Source organism: Nestor notabilis, unplaced genomic scaffold (assembly GCF_000696875.1).
Source record: "Nestor notabilis isolate BGI_N333 unplaced genomic scaffold, ASM69687v1 scaffold5272, whole genome shotgun sequence".
NCBI classification, from domain to species: Eukaryota; Metazoa; Chordata; class Aves; order Psittaciformes; family Psittacidae; genus Nestor; species Nestor notabilis.
This window is the reverse complement of record NW_009916884.1, coordinates 1,296-19,151: the sequence shown is the minus strand read 5'-3', so window position 1 is coordinate 19,151 and position 17,856 is coordinate 1,296. Positions and strand designations below refer to the sequence as shown.

Here is a 17,856-nt window from a genome sequence, read left to right as displayed (position 1 = left end):
TTGTCAGCAGGATGGCACAGCAAATCAAACATATAATTCCTGAAACCTTCAACTTCATCACTGGAGAGAGACTTTACTTCCCTTCTATTCCAAGAGTCTTCCGCTCCCCTCTGTCATCGCTTTGTCCCTTTTAGTGCTGCCCAAGGTTTTAGTCTGTTATCGCAGAGGTATCTTACACTTAGGCATTGCTCCAACGTCAGCAAAATAATTCAGTTTGAAGGGCTTCCCAAGCAGAGAACAGAGAAGATGATGGTGAAGACACTGTAAGAACATACTTAGTTTTCCCCACATGTGCCCTCCCTTGCTCTCCCAAACAAAAACAGTCTTGAAAAAACATCCCTGTTCTCTCTCCACATTTGGGACGTCCGGTCACACTGCTGCCCCTGCAGGGCCCCAGGAGGAGCTCCAACAAGCCACCTCACAGCTGGAAACTGGAAATACTTGCACAGAAATGGGAAGTCAAGCCTGGAACTTCCAGCTCTTGCTGCCACATCCTCATGCCTTGTCACACTGTTCTGCGGCCATGTAGCATTTCCAACATTCCTTCAAAATGACACATATTTTGGATTAGGAAAAAGCTGAACAAAGGCATCGTAGCTCTCAATTTCCTTAATGCCTGGCCCAGATTCATCCTGTTATTACTTCAGACCACGGCACTTTCTCCTGCCTACACTGGACTCAAAGAACAGTCAGCTCTCCCCAGGCATCTCCTCCCAAGACAGGTGATTTTCAGCCCACAGCTCATAATGACTGTGGGCATCTGTGGAAGGCAAGGAAGGAAAACAGCCTCATGTCTGTTCTTTTAAGCTCTCTGGAAGCGCAATAAGCACCTACAGAGAAATAAAGGCACCTAACACAGGAAATGTTGAGGTTGACAATGGTGGAAAAGCACCGTTATAGAATAAATGAATCCAACCTGTTCAGTGCTTCCTTGTTTGATGAAGTTTCTGAACCCCCAAGTGAGGCTCTGGGCTCTCTCCAGCTCTTCTGTAGCTGCCCTGAAGTGTGAAGCCAAGAACTGGAAAGTGCTGCAGCTAAACCCAATCCCCAGGTGAACATGGCCTCATGGCACATGGTTGGGATGCCAACTGCCATCCCACCAGTCCACTGCCTCCTCCACACCAAGCTAACCTCCTTCAAAGAAGTCTTTTCTTCTTTATTATACTTTGGGTTTGTACTCCATGATTGAGCCTAGAAAGGTCACAGGCGTTCTGACATGCCGCAGAGGAAAAAGGAAACATCCCATTTCAGGTAACATCAAAACCGTTGCAGGACAAAACTTGAAGTCACAAGAACATGACAGTGCACATATGTCCTGTCGTACAGCTGCACTGCTGTCCCCTGACATGCTGAGAGGCCACAGACTTCAGCTGCTGGAGAGTAATGCCTCATCTGGTTAAGCTAGAAATTGCCTAAGTGAGCACACTGGTCACAACAAGCTGCCAGATCTTCCCTCGAGGCTGAAGTCCTCTGTTCTTCACAGCATGGCATGCTGACCTGACACAGGCTGTGTCCTGCCAGCCTGCTTCAGCCCTACCCTGGAATGACCTGGAAACAAAAGGGACTCGAGTCTTCAAGACCCCCATCAGATTTATTATTCTTTTTAATTAAAAGATTGCTATCAATCTTCTTAATCTTCTTACAGATCAAAGCCACGCTACCTGTTGTGTGGCTGTAAGAACTCGAGCTGTTCTGCAGCGAGTACCGGGACACGTACCCTGTCGGGTTATCAAACAGACATCACGGCGTCGTGCTGGCTTTCCCCAGGTGCCTCCTGTATCTTTCTCAATCACTCCTGCAGATTTATATACCACTTTACCATCTGTAAAGCTTACAATCCAAACAGAATGAAAGCAAGCTAGAAAACAGGACAAGTATTTAGGAGTAAAGGTATGCACATGGTGAGGGGAAGGGAGATGGATTCCTTCCAGGTTTACTGTTAGAAAGGGAGGCAGGAGGGCTGAAGGACTAAGAATAGAAGATACTAAAAAATCACTTTGGAGTTGTGCAATAGGCATCTGGAAACCCCTGGTAACACATTCTTTTTCCCATAAGTAGTACCAGAGTAAATATTAATATAACCTGTGATCATCAAGACACGTTAATGAATATATATTTTCCTGTTTACAGCAGTGATCTTAAAAAATACTGCCTTTTATTTGCCCTGACTCAGATTAGGTACTTGGAGAGACACGGGCCTCACACACCACCTGGTCCACATCCAGTGGACAGCAACAGATGAAACGTTACAAAACATTTCAAGCACACACAAAGAAAACGTTGCTTGGCCAATACCGAGGAGGAATTCGATGACTACATTACTAGCTGCTCCCAGCACAAATGCCTCGGTACCTTTTCACCACGTCTCACTCTTCACCGTCCTCCGTGAAACCCCCAGTGACAAAGGCCACACTGATCCCTTCATCTGGAAGGCTCCCAAAAGATGCCCGTTGAGCAGAGTGAAATGGACTCTGCCTGCTCCGGCTGCATCACAAAAGGAGAGGTTGTTTCCACGCTCTTCTGACCTACAGAGAGCGGGTTTAGCCAAGTGAGGGGAGTTTGTTGATGCAAGGAACATACACAGAGAGAAAGAAACCCCTGAACCTTTTAACAGGGAACAAAGCACAGGAATCCTGTCAGCGAGGCCAAACACCCCCCTGCTCACCCTGCTTTAAGCCGAGTTGAGCTTTATCAGCATAAAGATTTGCCATGTCGGTATCTCTTTGTACTTGCTTCAAACCAGAGCAGAGGACTTGAGAGTAAGATTCCTCATGTAAGCTGAAGATCTGTGTTTCTTCCCACTCTATCCCATACAATAAACATCACATAAACCCAAAGGCTGGCTTGTACGGCCACATGAATGAAGCATTTGCAGTCAGCATTGAACACAAACACAACCGGGTACTTCTCACACCTCCAGGCTGTGCTTCCTCTGCAAGAAGGTGGTGATACTCCTCTCTAGTCCTTTGGGGAACCAGCCTGTTTTTCGCTTCCTCAGATCTGAAAAAGAAGCACCTGGGAAAGGAGCTGTGCTATTGCTGAGCTCCACTTACAAGTCTTCACGTAGCCATTCACAGGGAACCCAGGGGGATCTGGAGCATATGTGGAGCCAGACTAAAGAGCCTCCTCTCCTGTAACTCACATGAGGCTCCTGCAATCAAAATGCCACAGAATCAACCAGCAAACAGTACCCAGACATACACCCAGAGCTGCTGCTGAGCCCGCCATGGGGCACATCTAAGCCTGGCCGGGGCACCCAGAGCCCCATCCTGAGCACGCCGCAGTGCTGACACGGCTGGCCCTGGTGGCATTCCAGCTCCCCCTCCAGAGCACCGTGCACTCAGCGCCGGAGGAAACGCTCGCACACTTTACTGCTCTACACAGCAAACACGCCTGCTGACTGCAAATCCACCCCAGAGACAAGCAGGGCTACACAAGATCCTTCACTCTTCTGTCTCTCCATCAGCATCCTTCAGCACAAACTGACCACCCCATCTCACATGAGCATGAACAGCCTGGTGACTTGCTTCAGAGGTGACAAGAGGGGAAAACGCCACTTTGTCAGATAGCAGGCAGGAGTCCGGCACTAACAATGCCCTCAGAGCCACCAGCAAGGGAGAGGCTCTTTCATCTGTGCAGTGTGTATACAACATACATACCCAGACTTGATCAGGATTCACACTTCTGCTACAGAGCCCAACATCCATTGTTGCAAGCTCTAGTTTGTGTCTTGCCTGGGTTCAGCATGAAGCACACTCTCAGAGCTGCTTCTAAGAGCAGCAGATCCACCTCCTAGAGCAGATGTTACCTATTTTAAGTCTTGCCCCTCTGTTAATGCAGGAGCGTGTTACACACAGCAGCTTCAGATGCACTGTGGTGGTGCACTGGCTGTGTCACAGGACCTGTTCACATGTATGCAGTTCACCCCACCCCAAGTGCAAGGCAACGTGCCTTGGCTGAAAGACCATTAAGAAAGGTTTCCAAACACACCAACCGAAGGTTTAGCTACCAGGCAGCTCTAGCTGGTCTGATTCCTGCAGAGGGGCAGCAGAAAGCTGTCCGGAGGCGTTCAAGAAAGCCTGAAGGGTCAGGAAATTCTGACCAAGGCTTTGGAAGCCTCCTGAAAAGAGGCTCCAGCATCTCTCATCACAAATTACCATTCTGACCGGCTCCCGGCAGCCAGCGGCTCGGTCCCGCTGCCTGGCGTTGCTAGGGACAGTTGCTAGGCACAGGCACACATGCACCAGCTCAAGCGCGGCTTAATGCAGGGCAGCCTTGGCAGAAACAGAAAGGGGAGGGAACCCCCCTGGTTTTACATATACAGACATGTCTTTGAGTGCTGAACAACTAGGTAATAGTTTGGCAATATTGCAGACAAACTAGCTTGCTGCTCCCTGGCTTCACTAGGAGCCACCATTCAATCTCTCCCTTCCCTTCACAACATTCATGCCTTTGGCACGCAGCAACACCAATTGTTTGGGAGTTTAGCTGAATACCAGGCACTGCAGGAAGCCAAGAGCAGCAGGAGACAAGGGGAAAGAGAAACGACATCCCCACAAGCAAGCAGGAGTGGCTGTTCTTGGCCATGAGCCTTGCACAGTTTGGATATGAATTTTGGCCTAGGGCTTCTTCACAACAGTAATGATTTAAGCAAAGTCAGAGGCTGCAGGTGTTTCCACGTATCTGCAGCAGGACATGGGATGGGGCCTCCTCTCTCCAGCACTAGACACAGGATAGGGGAAGCTCTCATCCATCTGCTTGGCGTCAAGTATTTGATCTAGATGACACAGGCACCTCCAGGACTGCAAGTGTGGGATGCTTTTAAACAGCAGTAACTGAAAACCTGCAATCGCCCACAGATGAGGCTTCCAACTAGCCATGGTGTGACCTTCACACCCCAGACAAGCCTGAACACAGCTGTGCTAATGCTTGCAACAGTCCCACCCCTCCCAGCAGCCACTCTACAGCCCAAAGAACAATAATTACCTGCAGAAGTTCACAGCTGCATTAATTCCCGATTAAACCGGAACCTTGGGCAGACCATGCATTACTTGAAATCATCTGCTCAGCTCGGAGAAGTAACAGTTATCCCAATGCTCAGCCAGAACAGCCTCTTCTCAAGGGATGTAATTTTCTCCCTTCAAAACTTTCTCTTTCAGAATTGTCTCTTAATCAATTTTGACTGCTCCCCGAGCACCACGGCTCCTCGACACAGCCATTGTCAGCATAATAATAATACCAAGCACTTATATAGCTATTTCCAGCTTCAAAGCACTTCACAAGCATTAACCAATTAATGCATGGCCTTCCCGAGCTGTCTCCAGTGTGAGGAACAGCCTCACTGCCTCTCCCTGCCACTTCCCTTCATGGCTTTTCAATTGCCCCAATATCCTTTCATCTAATCCCACCATCAGTCTCCTTTCAAGTGCTTATGTTTCACATTTCAAAGCGAGCCAGAGAAGTGCTGCCCCCTGCTCCAGTAACAGAATGGTTTGCAGCACCACGCAAGCTTGCGCACTTCTTATTCGACACCAAGCCTGATACAGGATGGTTTGGCACATGGTTAAGACGGAGCTTGGGGGGCCCCGATGTGACCCTGGCCTCATGGCAAGGTATCAATGAGATCAGGTAACTCCTTTGTGCAAGACTTCACAAAACCAAGATGAGTTCGCCCAAGGACCACAAGTCCCTTTTCAACAGGAATTAAAGTGGACCAGGTTTACAAACATCTTTTTACAACCAAAGAATTGCAGACAGATGCTCTGTAGCCTTTACAAATGCACCCGAGTTTTGCAGCTAATATACCCTCTTATAAAAGCCCACTGGGCACCTATACACTTACTTAGGCATCTAAACATCCCTGCAAATCTTGCCCTGGGAGCTCAAGACTCAATGAAAATGTTCAGCATGATTCAAAGGCTTCTGAAAATTTCACTCGTATTTTCCCTCTGCATCTGTAAAATGAACACAGGGAAGATTTAGTTTTTCCTCAACTCCAGTCCCACCATCTATGCACATGGCACAGGGGTTTCTGCTGTGCCTGCAATTCCCGAGATGGGAATTCTGTGACTCTCAGATTTTACCCATGTCCCACAGGCCCGGTGCTTCACCCAGCAGTTAACACACAACCGAGGACTCAGAGAAGGGAAGTTTGTTTGATCACAAACTCGCGCACAAACCTCTGCAAACAGACTCCACTCACAAGCAGCATTTTCACTCACTCTCATTTTTAAGGTGCTAATTATTAACTCCAAACCAAACTTCTCAATTTGTATCTCAATTATTTTCCAGTAGGAGAATATTTGCATTTAAATGGCTTATCTGTTGTGCTCAAACAAACTCATTTTCATCTCAGGTGTTAGGACTCCTTTATCTCAAAAAAGGTAAGAAAGGTGAAACAAGGTTCAAGGTGAAATCCAGCCCACAAATCACACTGAAGGCCTCACTGAAAGACTTCCTCCTGATAGATTTTCATCATTAGTCTTTATTCCGCCTGTTACCAAATCCATGCTATGATGAAAAGACTTAAAAGTAGCTGCAATTTCATTTGCCATTAGTTATGAAGCTGTGTCCCCATCTATAAAGTTCAATGCTCCCTCAAGGCCACAGAGGATGGAACTTGCTCCAAGAGATATCTCTGACCCAGCTACAAATCTCGTCTCATAATAACTAAGCAGACCTCAATCCTTGAAACTCTCACAATCTTAAACAATTTCATCATTACACTGATGGAGAACTGACAGTTTAAAGAGAGTAACACAGTGGATATAGAAACAAGTCTGTCCTAAGCTCAGAGGGAGTTGCAAGTATTTTTTTCCCTCCCCATCATGTTTCAGTTTCTAGCTTGTATCTTTAAACATCAGTAGATAAAGCTGGGTATATTTTCATGCACTTATAACTATATGGAAAGCACAGAAGTTACACAAGTCTAGTATATGTACTTCTGGGAGCTGCAGTGAAGCCACAGTGCTGTTTTAGCACGTTAGGCTCAGAACAGAAAGGAGACAGAGAAGTCCTATAGATGATGACACAGAAAAACTGACTTCTAATATTCAGCTAATTCCATAAGCAGCAAAGTAGCTGTCACTAGTGTCCAGAATCTCATATCTTCAGATATTAAAAAAAAACAGAAGAATCCTGAGTAAGCAGAGACTGCACTTATTAAAAGCTTTTCACTTCTCCCACAATTCTCATCCCCCCCAGTCTCTGAAGAGAAAGGTTCTGTACATTTTACAAGTGCTTCGAGATCTTCCACCAAAACACTCTGCCAGGCATTTGTGTTACAACAGCTTGCACTTGTATTATCATATTTGAATTACAAAAAGAGGCAAACAGAAGGCAATTTCTCCAGGGAATTTTTGTTGGGATATAAATCCAATTTTTACTTGATTCCGTTAGCAGCACTTTCCCATTCACTTCCTTTAAGTGCTGCTGCACTTGATATTTATTACCTAATGCCTACTTGTCACCTTGAGCAATCAATGGAAGTCACAAGTTGACAGTACAGAGGAAAGTTAATTCAGTTCACCCAATGGGACAATAAATAGCTACAAAAGATTTTGAATGGATTATCTGTAGAAAAAGGGAAACATTTCAATTACATTGAAAGTTTCGGTCCCTTTACACATGAATTCCACGTGTACAACAGCTGAAACTCTCAGCTCTGTTCTAAGGACACCTGCCCCTCTGTCCAAACACAAGCTTGGCAACTGCTGGATGCTCTGACTCTGCACCAGACTGACTGACCCACGTTAGGACAACTTGCACACTAGGTACCGACCTGCCACCAGCTCCAGTGGCTGAAGCTGCTCATATGCAAAGTCCAACTCAGTTCCATACTTCAGCATCCCGTGAACTCCACCTGTGTACAACTAACAAGGAAACCAAGAACTTATTTCCATTACCGTTATGTCATACTACTTTAATTTTCTTTCACCTCCTCCATTTAAAACCTCATTTTCACTCAGACATATTCTACTTAATCTTAGCTTTCAAACCCAAAAGCAGATCAATAGCTTTCTTTTTCAATCTACATAGCTCTCAGTCAAAGACTTAACAAGGGGTGAATGGAATCGACCTGTAGGTTCAAACTAGGTATTTCTTGTCTTATTTGCCAACTGCACTCATGGTAAAAAGGGGGAAACTCCCCGTAACAGCCCTCAGCGTTAGATTCCTGGGCAAAAAGGGTCATAATTTGTTCTCTAATTTAAGACTGTCACAGCACTTAGTAGGAACAAATGACAGACCCTCCCATAAAGCGTTTTCTGGAGCACTTCAAATCCAATACAGCTGCTTTACCATCCTTTGAAGAGCTGCATGATTTGCACAACACTCTTTGATCATTCCAGGGCTGCTGCCTTTGGAGGTTGAGAGTTAAACCCAACGTTAGAAATGAAGCCCCAAGTCTTTATTTAGGGACAAACTCCCTACCCTTCCAGTGCTTATTATTTCAGCAGGTGGACATTATCTTAATATTAACAGACTGAGTCCTTCTCCAAGTGGTGCTTAACTTTAATGAAAACATCCCAGGATGGTCGCTGACAGATGTCCAGTGTCCACAGTCAGTGCCTACCCTTTCCCTAATGGAGACAAAACAACAATAGAGGGATATAAACAATATGCTGCATGATGCAAGTAGCATCTTTAAAAATGGCACTGACTTTGGGAAGCATGGGGCTTCATTATCCTTCTGAAGAGTTCCTTTCTAGGAAATATATTTTTCTTGATACTATAATTTGGTGCATCAAATGGGAACAGAACATCGAATTGTGCCTTTGTTACAGAAAAAATGAGCCTCCATTTTCTGTACCTCCAGCTTGGCTTTAACTGCTCACCAGTGGCAGAGCAAGCCTCAGTTTAACAAAGGCCTAGATCCTCCTTTGCCCTGCAGCAATGAGGGTTGGGACTGGGTGACCTTTAAGGTCCCTTCCAACCCAAGAAAGTCTATGGCTCTGTAATTCTATCATTTTCCACTCTATAGACAAGAAGCTGAAGCTCGCACAATTTAAGTGCTTCAAAGCCAAAGTGTGTAGCAGGTTAAAATCTGAAGTTCCAGACAGTCCTTTCTGCCCATACCCTGCTTTTACTGAAGACCAGTATCCAATTCCCTGATGCTTCCAGCAAATTCTTAGCCTGCTACAAGCCTCCCACCCTCACCTCTTGGAAGCTGGGCTGCAGTCGTTTGATAAAAGGCACAAATGTGGCTATAAAGATAGAAGAAGCGTACCAGGGATACAGAATTGCAGAAGGAGCCGAGCACATCCTTGCTGGAACAGAAACTGCATTTGATTATATTTGACTTTGATTTTTTTGCCATGAATACTTCTTGAAGTTCAGTAGCAGACAGACAGCTTCCACCCCAATGTCACTCACAATTAATCCCAAAGTGTACATTAAATGGTTGAATTCACTCCAAGCAATCAAGGGAGAGAACCAAGAGCATAAAACTCGTGCAGCTAATCAACCTAGAGCAATTTGTATCTGCTGAAAGCTCCTCACAAACATCCGAGATCTCTCTGCAGAATAAATCTGTGAACTGTTGTAGGGTTTTGCAAGTTCTCCTTAGCCCCATTGTACAGATGGGGAAGTGAAAGGGAATGACTAAGGCTCACCCCCTCAAGGATTTGTAAGTGCCAACAAGCCATGGAAAACAGCAAGAACTGGGCTTTAACGACTCCTGCAAGTCAAGAGAGGGCGTGCAAACAACAAGAGCGCACTGAACCGGAAAATCCCCAGTTGTGGCTAATTCTCTGGCCGTGATTAACTCATCTTTCTCGTTTATTTTAGTGCTTCCCACACCTTCTAACGCAACTGGCTCCGGGCACTGACGGCACCAGGATTACCAGGCTGTGACCCGCGTTTGGTGAAACATCCTGATGACGACTGGGAAGCAGCTAAGAAATGTAGGTGGCACTAAGGCAGGTGGATGACACTCAAATAAAGCCATTTCATTAGGCCACAACACACTTAACATTCTGGAGCACTAATGCAAGCCAGAGGCCAGAAGAACCCATCTTCTTCCTCTTCTGTTTTAAAGTTTTCTGGATAAAGACACCTTTATTTGATATTCATTGTTGTTTCATCTGCCTGGAAATGGGAACTCCAGGCACTTTGATAAATGGATCGAGAAACTGGTCTGTTTCAGTGTAACTACTGTAAAACACCTTCACATCCACCAGCACAGATACACCCCAGAGCTCATCTGCACGGTGAAAAGCATCTCAAAAACCTCCCTGTCAGAAGCACCAGCGCTGCTGCTGAGCAGGCAGCCACACACAGGAGTCACACCACTGAGCCTGCTCCACAGCCAACCTGCTGCATCACCTTGGCTGAGCCGTGCTGCATCTGGCTCTGCCTCCCACCTTCCCTGTGCTTGCAGAAGCTGCTTCTGCCCAGTGCCTCCTCTTAGGGGGCTAATAACAAAGCACGAGCAGCAAAGCCTCCTTTAGATGGAGGGGAGGAAAGAACCTTGCCAGCAGGGTACAGAACAGTTAGGGGTGGAAGGGACCTTAAAGATCGCTTTTATAGGATGCTCTTCATTTCCTTCTGGTTACCGCTGTCACCAAGAATTGAAGCCCACGTGCCAGTGAAGGTTGAGGTACCAGGCTTTGGCAGAACTTGGGGAAGCCCCAGCCTAGGAGTCCGGCACAGCAGCATCCTTGTCAAGGCCAGTCTTACGCACGGACAAGCAGAAAGCTGTTTCCTGGTGACACTGGTTGCCTTTCTCATGTACTGCTCCTGGACAAGCCTGGCTGCAGAAGCAGACTGCCAGCAGTGCAGGCAGGAAGCCCCTCTGTGCTATGGTATCCACCTATCTTCACAGTCCTGCAGCACTCAAGAATTATGTCCATCACTGATAGTGAAGACTGGACACCCCTACGGACAAGGGCTGCCTCCAGCTGTATGTTTACACCACACTAAGCACATAGGAATGACTGCTCACGCATTACCATACTGTAAGCTCCCCCTTCCTTCAACTGCCTAAACACTCATTTCCTCCAACCCCAGGTCATCAGTTCATTTTCAAGCAGATTTTTGCAGTCAATAATGGCAAGGATTTATTTAATTACTCTCCTATCACACATCTCCCTGGCAACCACAGCTGCTCCAGGCCTCAAGATCCTTCTCCTCTTCCAGTGAAGGCACAGACCATCAGATCTCCCTGCTCCATGATTATCCTGACCTCTAGGAAGTCGCCAGAGGCAGCAGGACTCTGACACAGCCTCTACTTCTCTTTCCATCCAGCAGACAACAGTGGGGTGCACCCAAAACCAGGCAGTTAGTTTATGACTGCAGTGGGGATGTCTGTATCTGGTAAGGACAGCAAATCCCTGCAACCACTACTGCAAGGGGCTGAGTCGGGAAGGCACCCACCCTGGGAAGAAGGGATGAACACTACACTGTTCATTGCAAAGCCACATTGAAGGGGGTGGGGGGAATCCCAAAAGCCTCTTTTCCACTTTCATGCAAGGGAGACATAAAGTATTACATCCACGCTCCCTGCAGCACACGTCTCCATTCTGGCTGCCTGTGTCCACGGCAGCAGCAAAGGGACTGAAACAGAGTTAATTTGATTTCTTTAATCAATGGGATTTTCCCAATTACACATTAACCACTATCACATCAGCCTGCCACTGCATAGCATGGCAAAAGCACATCTATTTTACAGATTACTGCACTGCATCATGTTTACTGCAAGCGAAGTACATTGATTTCCATAATTGCACTGTACTTCACTCCCCCAGAAACTGTGTAAACACACAAACTGTGGGTGCTACTATCACTTTCTTGAATCTCTGTGTGCCATACAAGTGCCTACTCCTCAAAGCAGGCACTCACCCCTGCAGGAGGCCTCAGAAACACCCTGATCTTTGCATTGAAATTACCTCACAACAAGTAGCTTCGCACTCCTTTGTGGAGAATTAAGCAACAAAACAGGAAAAGGACCCTGTGCTCAAGCCTGGACTCACATCTTTGTTGCTCTGCCACCACTTCCCAGTGCCCTTGTGCAAGTCACTCAGTGTGTAAAGCAAGGTGCTTCCCACGGGAGAGGTGGCTCCCGGGGCTGCCCCCGGCACTCAGAGGGTGGCTCAGGCTGTGCAGGGCACAGGTTCCTCCATCCCTCTGTACTCGTGAGCTCAGAGCAGGAGTCGGCACATCATGTCACGCTCCTGTCAAAGCACCACGACAGAAGAGGACTCCCACATGGCTCCTGTAGCAGGTACTGAGCAGGCAACAGCAGGATTCTCCCTGCCACCTCCACAGCCCCCTCAATACTCTGGATTTACCACTGACTTGGGTTACGTGAGTGCTTTATTAGGAAAGCCCATTAATTTGATGTTTGCCTCTACTCTAAAAGAGGTTTCCAAAGGTATTGAATGGCATCATACAAGCCCCACTGGCTGGACTTAGACACTGTAATATCCAAGTGACAAGTACTAAGTGCACATGCCGGAGTTCTCAATAAATCTATTTAAGGGGAACATTTCAATAAGCAGCAATACAGAGACTTCATTAAAACCCTGAGCTAGACTACAACACCCCAGTTAACACACAGGATTGATGAGCTCTCTGGTCCTGTGGCCACTCTTTCTGGGCAGAGCAAAAGCTTTACTTGGCTTTAAAGCTTTTAAAAGCCTGATGCTGTTAACCTTCCCATCCCTCACCTGCACCCAAGCGTTGGGTGTTGGAGCCAACACACATGAGTACACCACCTCTGCCACTGTTGCCTGCTGGATGTGTCAAACACCCAACTCAATGCTGGACTCACCAATCCAAGCAGTACAGAAGCTTTGTTACTCAGTATTTCTTTTTTGTAGCCCTTAAAGTGCCATCTTTCCCCTTCCATTTGAATTCGCTACACTTTGTTGGGAAAAAGGCTAATTCAAATCTAGGCCTATTCATGGTATTTCTGAACCTCCCAGTACCTGGGAACATGAAGGCTAGTTGAGAAGAAGCATTCAAAATCCACTCAGCTGAACACAGCTTTGTCATGATCTCACTACAGCATATGAAAAATCGCCCCAGCCCTATGTCTCGGGACACTTCTGATAAAAACGGAGTTCAGACTTTTCATGTAATACTATAGGAAAGGAGGATTATACAACATCTATTGCAGCTTTCCCCCCAAAACCTCTATACATGCTACACCTGTACAATATGCCTCTCAAGTGTGTGTTGCAGAGAAAGGTCAAAAGGTTAGCTGCATAGTCCTAAAAACCCTTAAGTCCTAATCCAGTACTGGTCTAGATCTGGGAACATCCTTTGCATGTCCAGAGAGGATCTCCTATGAGAAAAGTAGCTCAGGGCTTCGCTGCCCCTGATGGAAGCAGTATAAAGACGAGACTCTCTCCAGGCCACTCTGCAGAAGTGCCTCACTGCACTGGCTGGATTGTTACAGACAGCGTTATGGATTTTGGCTGCCCGACCTTCCCCAAAACTTGTCTAACCATCAACATCATCATAACCTCTTCCTCTGGTCAAGATCCATGCCAAATTTAAGTGGGAGTGGGGGGGGCAGCAGCAGGAACACAAGTACAGCTGTGAAATTTGACGTCTCCCAGCGGGTCTCTGGGGAAGCAGAGCAAGGCAGCGGGCACCATGCAGAAATCCAGCATCGCAGATCCCTGGAGCACATGTGGTTAACAGCAACCTGGGGGGAAGACCTAGTCTACACTTGTCCCTAAAATCAGCTTAATAGCAGTCACTTCTGCACAAGAAAATGTATTCTCTACTGCAGGGATGCTACGATCACCTGGTAACAGCTCAACTGCACCCTGAGCCCTAAACCACCCCGGCAAAAGCATATCCACAGGGCTCTATGGCAGATCGCCTGGACCACATTCCCCACACCCATTCTGACAAGCGCCTTCTTCTGACAGAACCTCGCAGACAAGTGGAGGATCAGCTGAGCAGACATCCCCCTCCGAGCCCCTGCAGACTGGCTCAGCCAGAACCACCAACCAGCTGCAGGCAGAATTCCCCTCGGAGGTACCTGACCCGGCAGAGACCAAGCTCCATGGCCAGGACACCCGGAGCTCAGGTATTCTGCAGCAGCACCGAGAGCCCAGGCCAAAACAAATGACTAAATCTCAGCATGACAGTACAACAAACAGTTGCACAGCAAAGCACCTGGAATGACAAACTCGATGACCACAAAGAAGAGGGAGGCAGAAGTGCAGTGATTTGCCTCTGATGCCACAGCAAGCTGGTACCACAGCATGGGGGACTTGGCAGTGCTGGGTTAACAGTAGGACTCTAAGATCTTAAAGGTCTTTTCCAACCTAAATGATTCTGTGACTCTACGAATTGACCCAAACATCCAAGGCTTGAAGCAGAGTCCAAGCTACCTCTTCCCACTTCTCTACCCATCATTATGGGCACATACTTCCATGGAAGAAAACACGCTGGATTTGGGTGTTCTTCACTGAGAACTCAGTGTGCACACCACTATCAAGAGATGAGAGACCATATTGACAATGTTCCAGCTAACACAGTGGTGGCCCAGCATCATATCTACAGGCAATGCAGACAGAAGGATTGGGCCCTATTCCCATCCACCTGAGGATCACCTATGTTACGCCAGTGTGAAGTGATGAAAACCTATAGTCCAGATGACGTATCCTCTTCTCCCAGTATCAAGGACAAGGTACATCAACACAATGCTGCATTCCCAATCCAGGGACCAAGAAGCCAGCCTGATCCCAAGAGCTGTACCCTCTGAATGTTTTCCATAAGCGACTCCTTCCCAGGAACAAAAGGCAAGAGCAAGACATGAATGAGTACACATGGCAATCATTCATTCAGTTTAGCTCCGATATTCCCACTGCTTCAGCAATAGTAGGACTCAGATCAAAACGATATGCTCAGCTATTGCCATAAAATATTGTTGTTCCATCATATGACACAATCAAATTGTAATCAGGCTGGTGACCATTGACTTCCCCCCTACAAAAGCACACCTACCCACCACTTCAGAGAGCTCATGTCTCAGGCCCTTACCCCCCTTGAAAAGAAAAATATACTCAAATCACTGAGTATTTCACCCTGAAGCTCCCTGCCTGGCAGAGAAAGCGCCCCTGAATCACTCTTCATCCTGTGGAGATTCCAGGTAACAGAACAAAATAGAAGGATGATTTACAACATAAATACATACATCAGAATCCATCAACAGCTTCCTGCTCCTCCCCTCTTCAGAGGAAGAGTCTGCCCCAAACTATCTCCCATCAATGGGTTTAAATTGATTAGAGCCTATTTCAAGCCAGTGCATCTTTCTATAACCCAGTACAAAACACGATGCTGACCAGCAAGGCAGAGTGTGTAAATAATGGTATCGAGACCCCCTTTATAATAGGCCTTCCAAAAACATTGCGTATGTGTATGTCCATGCAAACCTGGCCAATACATACCCGATATGCACCTCCTACTGCCTATGCATAGCTAATTACTAAGGAAAGAACAGAAAGGAAAACCATTCCTGATCCCACCCGTTCTGACAACCAAGAAATACCATTTCAGAATCACCACACACATTGTATGATCACTGTCAGCTCACAGCCAAATTCAGTGCCCTCTGCAAGCCATTACTGCGCCCTTAAACCCTTAAAACTAAAAGGGGAAACTACACAAGCCACTTCCTCTCCCTCATAGGCAATGAACTCCAGCATTCACAAACCACCACCTCCCTACAGCTCGGTGGGCTCTTGGCACAAACAGAAGCTCCATTTCTTGCCTTCAGACACAGCAGCAGCTGAAGAAGGCACATCCTTGTGGGCCATGTTTTAGGAAGACATGACTGGGCAACAGGACGACTGACACAGCACAGCTGATGTGCTGCGAGCTCGGTTTCTCTCCCTGTATTTTGAAGACAACCAGAACTACTAACTGGTAGTTTTACATATACAGCTCTACTGCCACACTATGGGTACTCTTGGTTATTACTACCTACACCAACCCTGAAGAACAAGCGGGGTGAGAACTGAAGCATCTCAGGAACTCTGCTCCATGGAGGTTCAGCATCTGCTCAACAAAGGTACGAGAAGCCCAAGCCCAGACTAAAGTTACCTTCTGGGATTACACCCTAAAACCACCGTGGACACTGCAGAAGGCGGGTGCACTCACCCCATGTGCATTGACTATGATCTGGGTACCAAGCACTAAGCTACTGATTTCAAAGTTGGTTTCTTGCTTTGACAAAAAGATCGTTACAGGATTGCAGAATGTGTTTAAAAAGAGGAGCTACTGACCAATGTCTCCAACTGTGATGCAAATAAACATCGGAGGTCTAAAAAGCTTTTGCAGATGATCATCTGCTCACAAAGAAAAACACTGAGCACCAAGCTCCGGGTGAAGGATCCAGAACAGGCAGCACTAAATGCAGAGAGAAGGGAGCTGGGGGCCTGGGAAGACAGGATTGTATCCTGATCAAGCATACAGAAAGAAGCCTGCAAGACCTAGTACAAACAACCTACAGGCAGCTTACAAGACGAGAAGCTGTAAACCCCTGATACAGTGAATCATGTATTTAGGTATCTCTGCATCGGTCTACTTGTTCCAGAAAAGCACAACAGAAGCTGCTGGAATGCTTCTGTCTTGTGCAAAGGCTAAATGTTCCCGCTGAAGAAAGGAAAAGTATTCACCAAATATTGATCCTTCACTAGGACCTATAGGTTTTTAAATGGTTTTATACTCTTTCCTAATAAGATACTTCCAGTCAGCAAAACTCTTCAGATCCACTGCAAGAGTCCTCGGGAGGAGCAGTTAATACTTATTCTGGATCTGCCTGACATCATAGCATCAGTGTTACATTCCAGATAAAGTTTTCCCAGAAAGCCCAAACCCAGGAAGCTTTCACACACATCAACACACAAACACACATTCCTCCAGCCTAGAGACAGCAGACAAGGCAAATGTTACTTAGAAACTCCGGGAAACCGGAGCACTGCACCGTGCTGAAAGCAGACACTGACAACATGCAGCTCTCCCACTCTTCCTCCTCCTACACACAGGAGGACAGTCCCTAAATATTTGCTGTTTACACCAGAAAAACTTCAGTCCTTAGATATGCTTTTGCTACAAGGGCAATTGCGAAAACCAGGGAGGAGCCATAAGCAAACTCCCCCCAAATTCAAGTCTTCTCTTGCTATCTTTCCAGTCAATATACTCCTATTTCACAAAAAAACGTGATGCTGAGGCCAAAGAGCTCATATAAGAGATAGCAACTTAAAGGCAGGAGGAGTAAGAGAGAAGTGTTTCCATCTTCATGCAAGGCATTCTAAATCTATTCTATCAGCTATGGACAAATACTGAATTAAGACGCAAGGAAAAGGCAGAGGGAGAAACCGTGATGGCATTTTTCACAGTCATCTTCCATAGCATACAGCAACTGTGCACAAGTGATTTGACCCACCAGAGCAGGGGAACGGGATCAAATAAAGCCACCTTCTATTACCCCTTCGCTTGAAATTGTTGTTCCCAAGGGCTACAGAAGGAAACTATCTTGTACAGAGCTACAAAGGTCTAAAGAAAATATACTCCTTATTGAACACTACAGGGAAGCATGTGCTGCCACGCAAGTGTATGCACACACACAGTGTCATCCCCCCCCCACCTCCAAAGAGGATTAACAGTGTTCCTTTGATCTAAGGAGCAGGAAGAAAAACGCTCATAAAGTTGCCAGCTTTTTGCATTCCACTTACCGGTGACCGAGACAGTCAGCAGCCCCACGGAGAGCAGCAGCACCCGGCTCCAGGAGCTCAGCTCCACCGTCATGACAGCAAAGAGCCCCAATTTCCCCCAGTTCTCTCCGAAGCTGCAGCTGCATCCCGGCTTGTCCCATCCCAAGGAAGGTTGCATGTC

General features: G+C 46.8%; 1 protein-coding gene across 1 annotated transcript in view; it reads right to left on the bottom strand.

Annotated features, from left to right (window-relative positions):
• LOC104413724 (CUB and sushi domain-containing protein 2-like) overlaps positions 1-17,769 on the bottom strand; it is a 188,317-nt gene extending 170,548 nt beyond the window's left edge. The window contains exon 1 of the mRNA XM_010024797.1: positions 17,697-17,769. Within this exon, the coding sequence (XP_010023099.1) occupies positions 17,697-17,769 (73 nt within the window). The remainder of the gene's footprint in view (positions 1-17,696) is intronic.
• Positions 17,770-17,856: the final 87 nt, after the last annotated feature.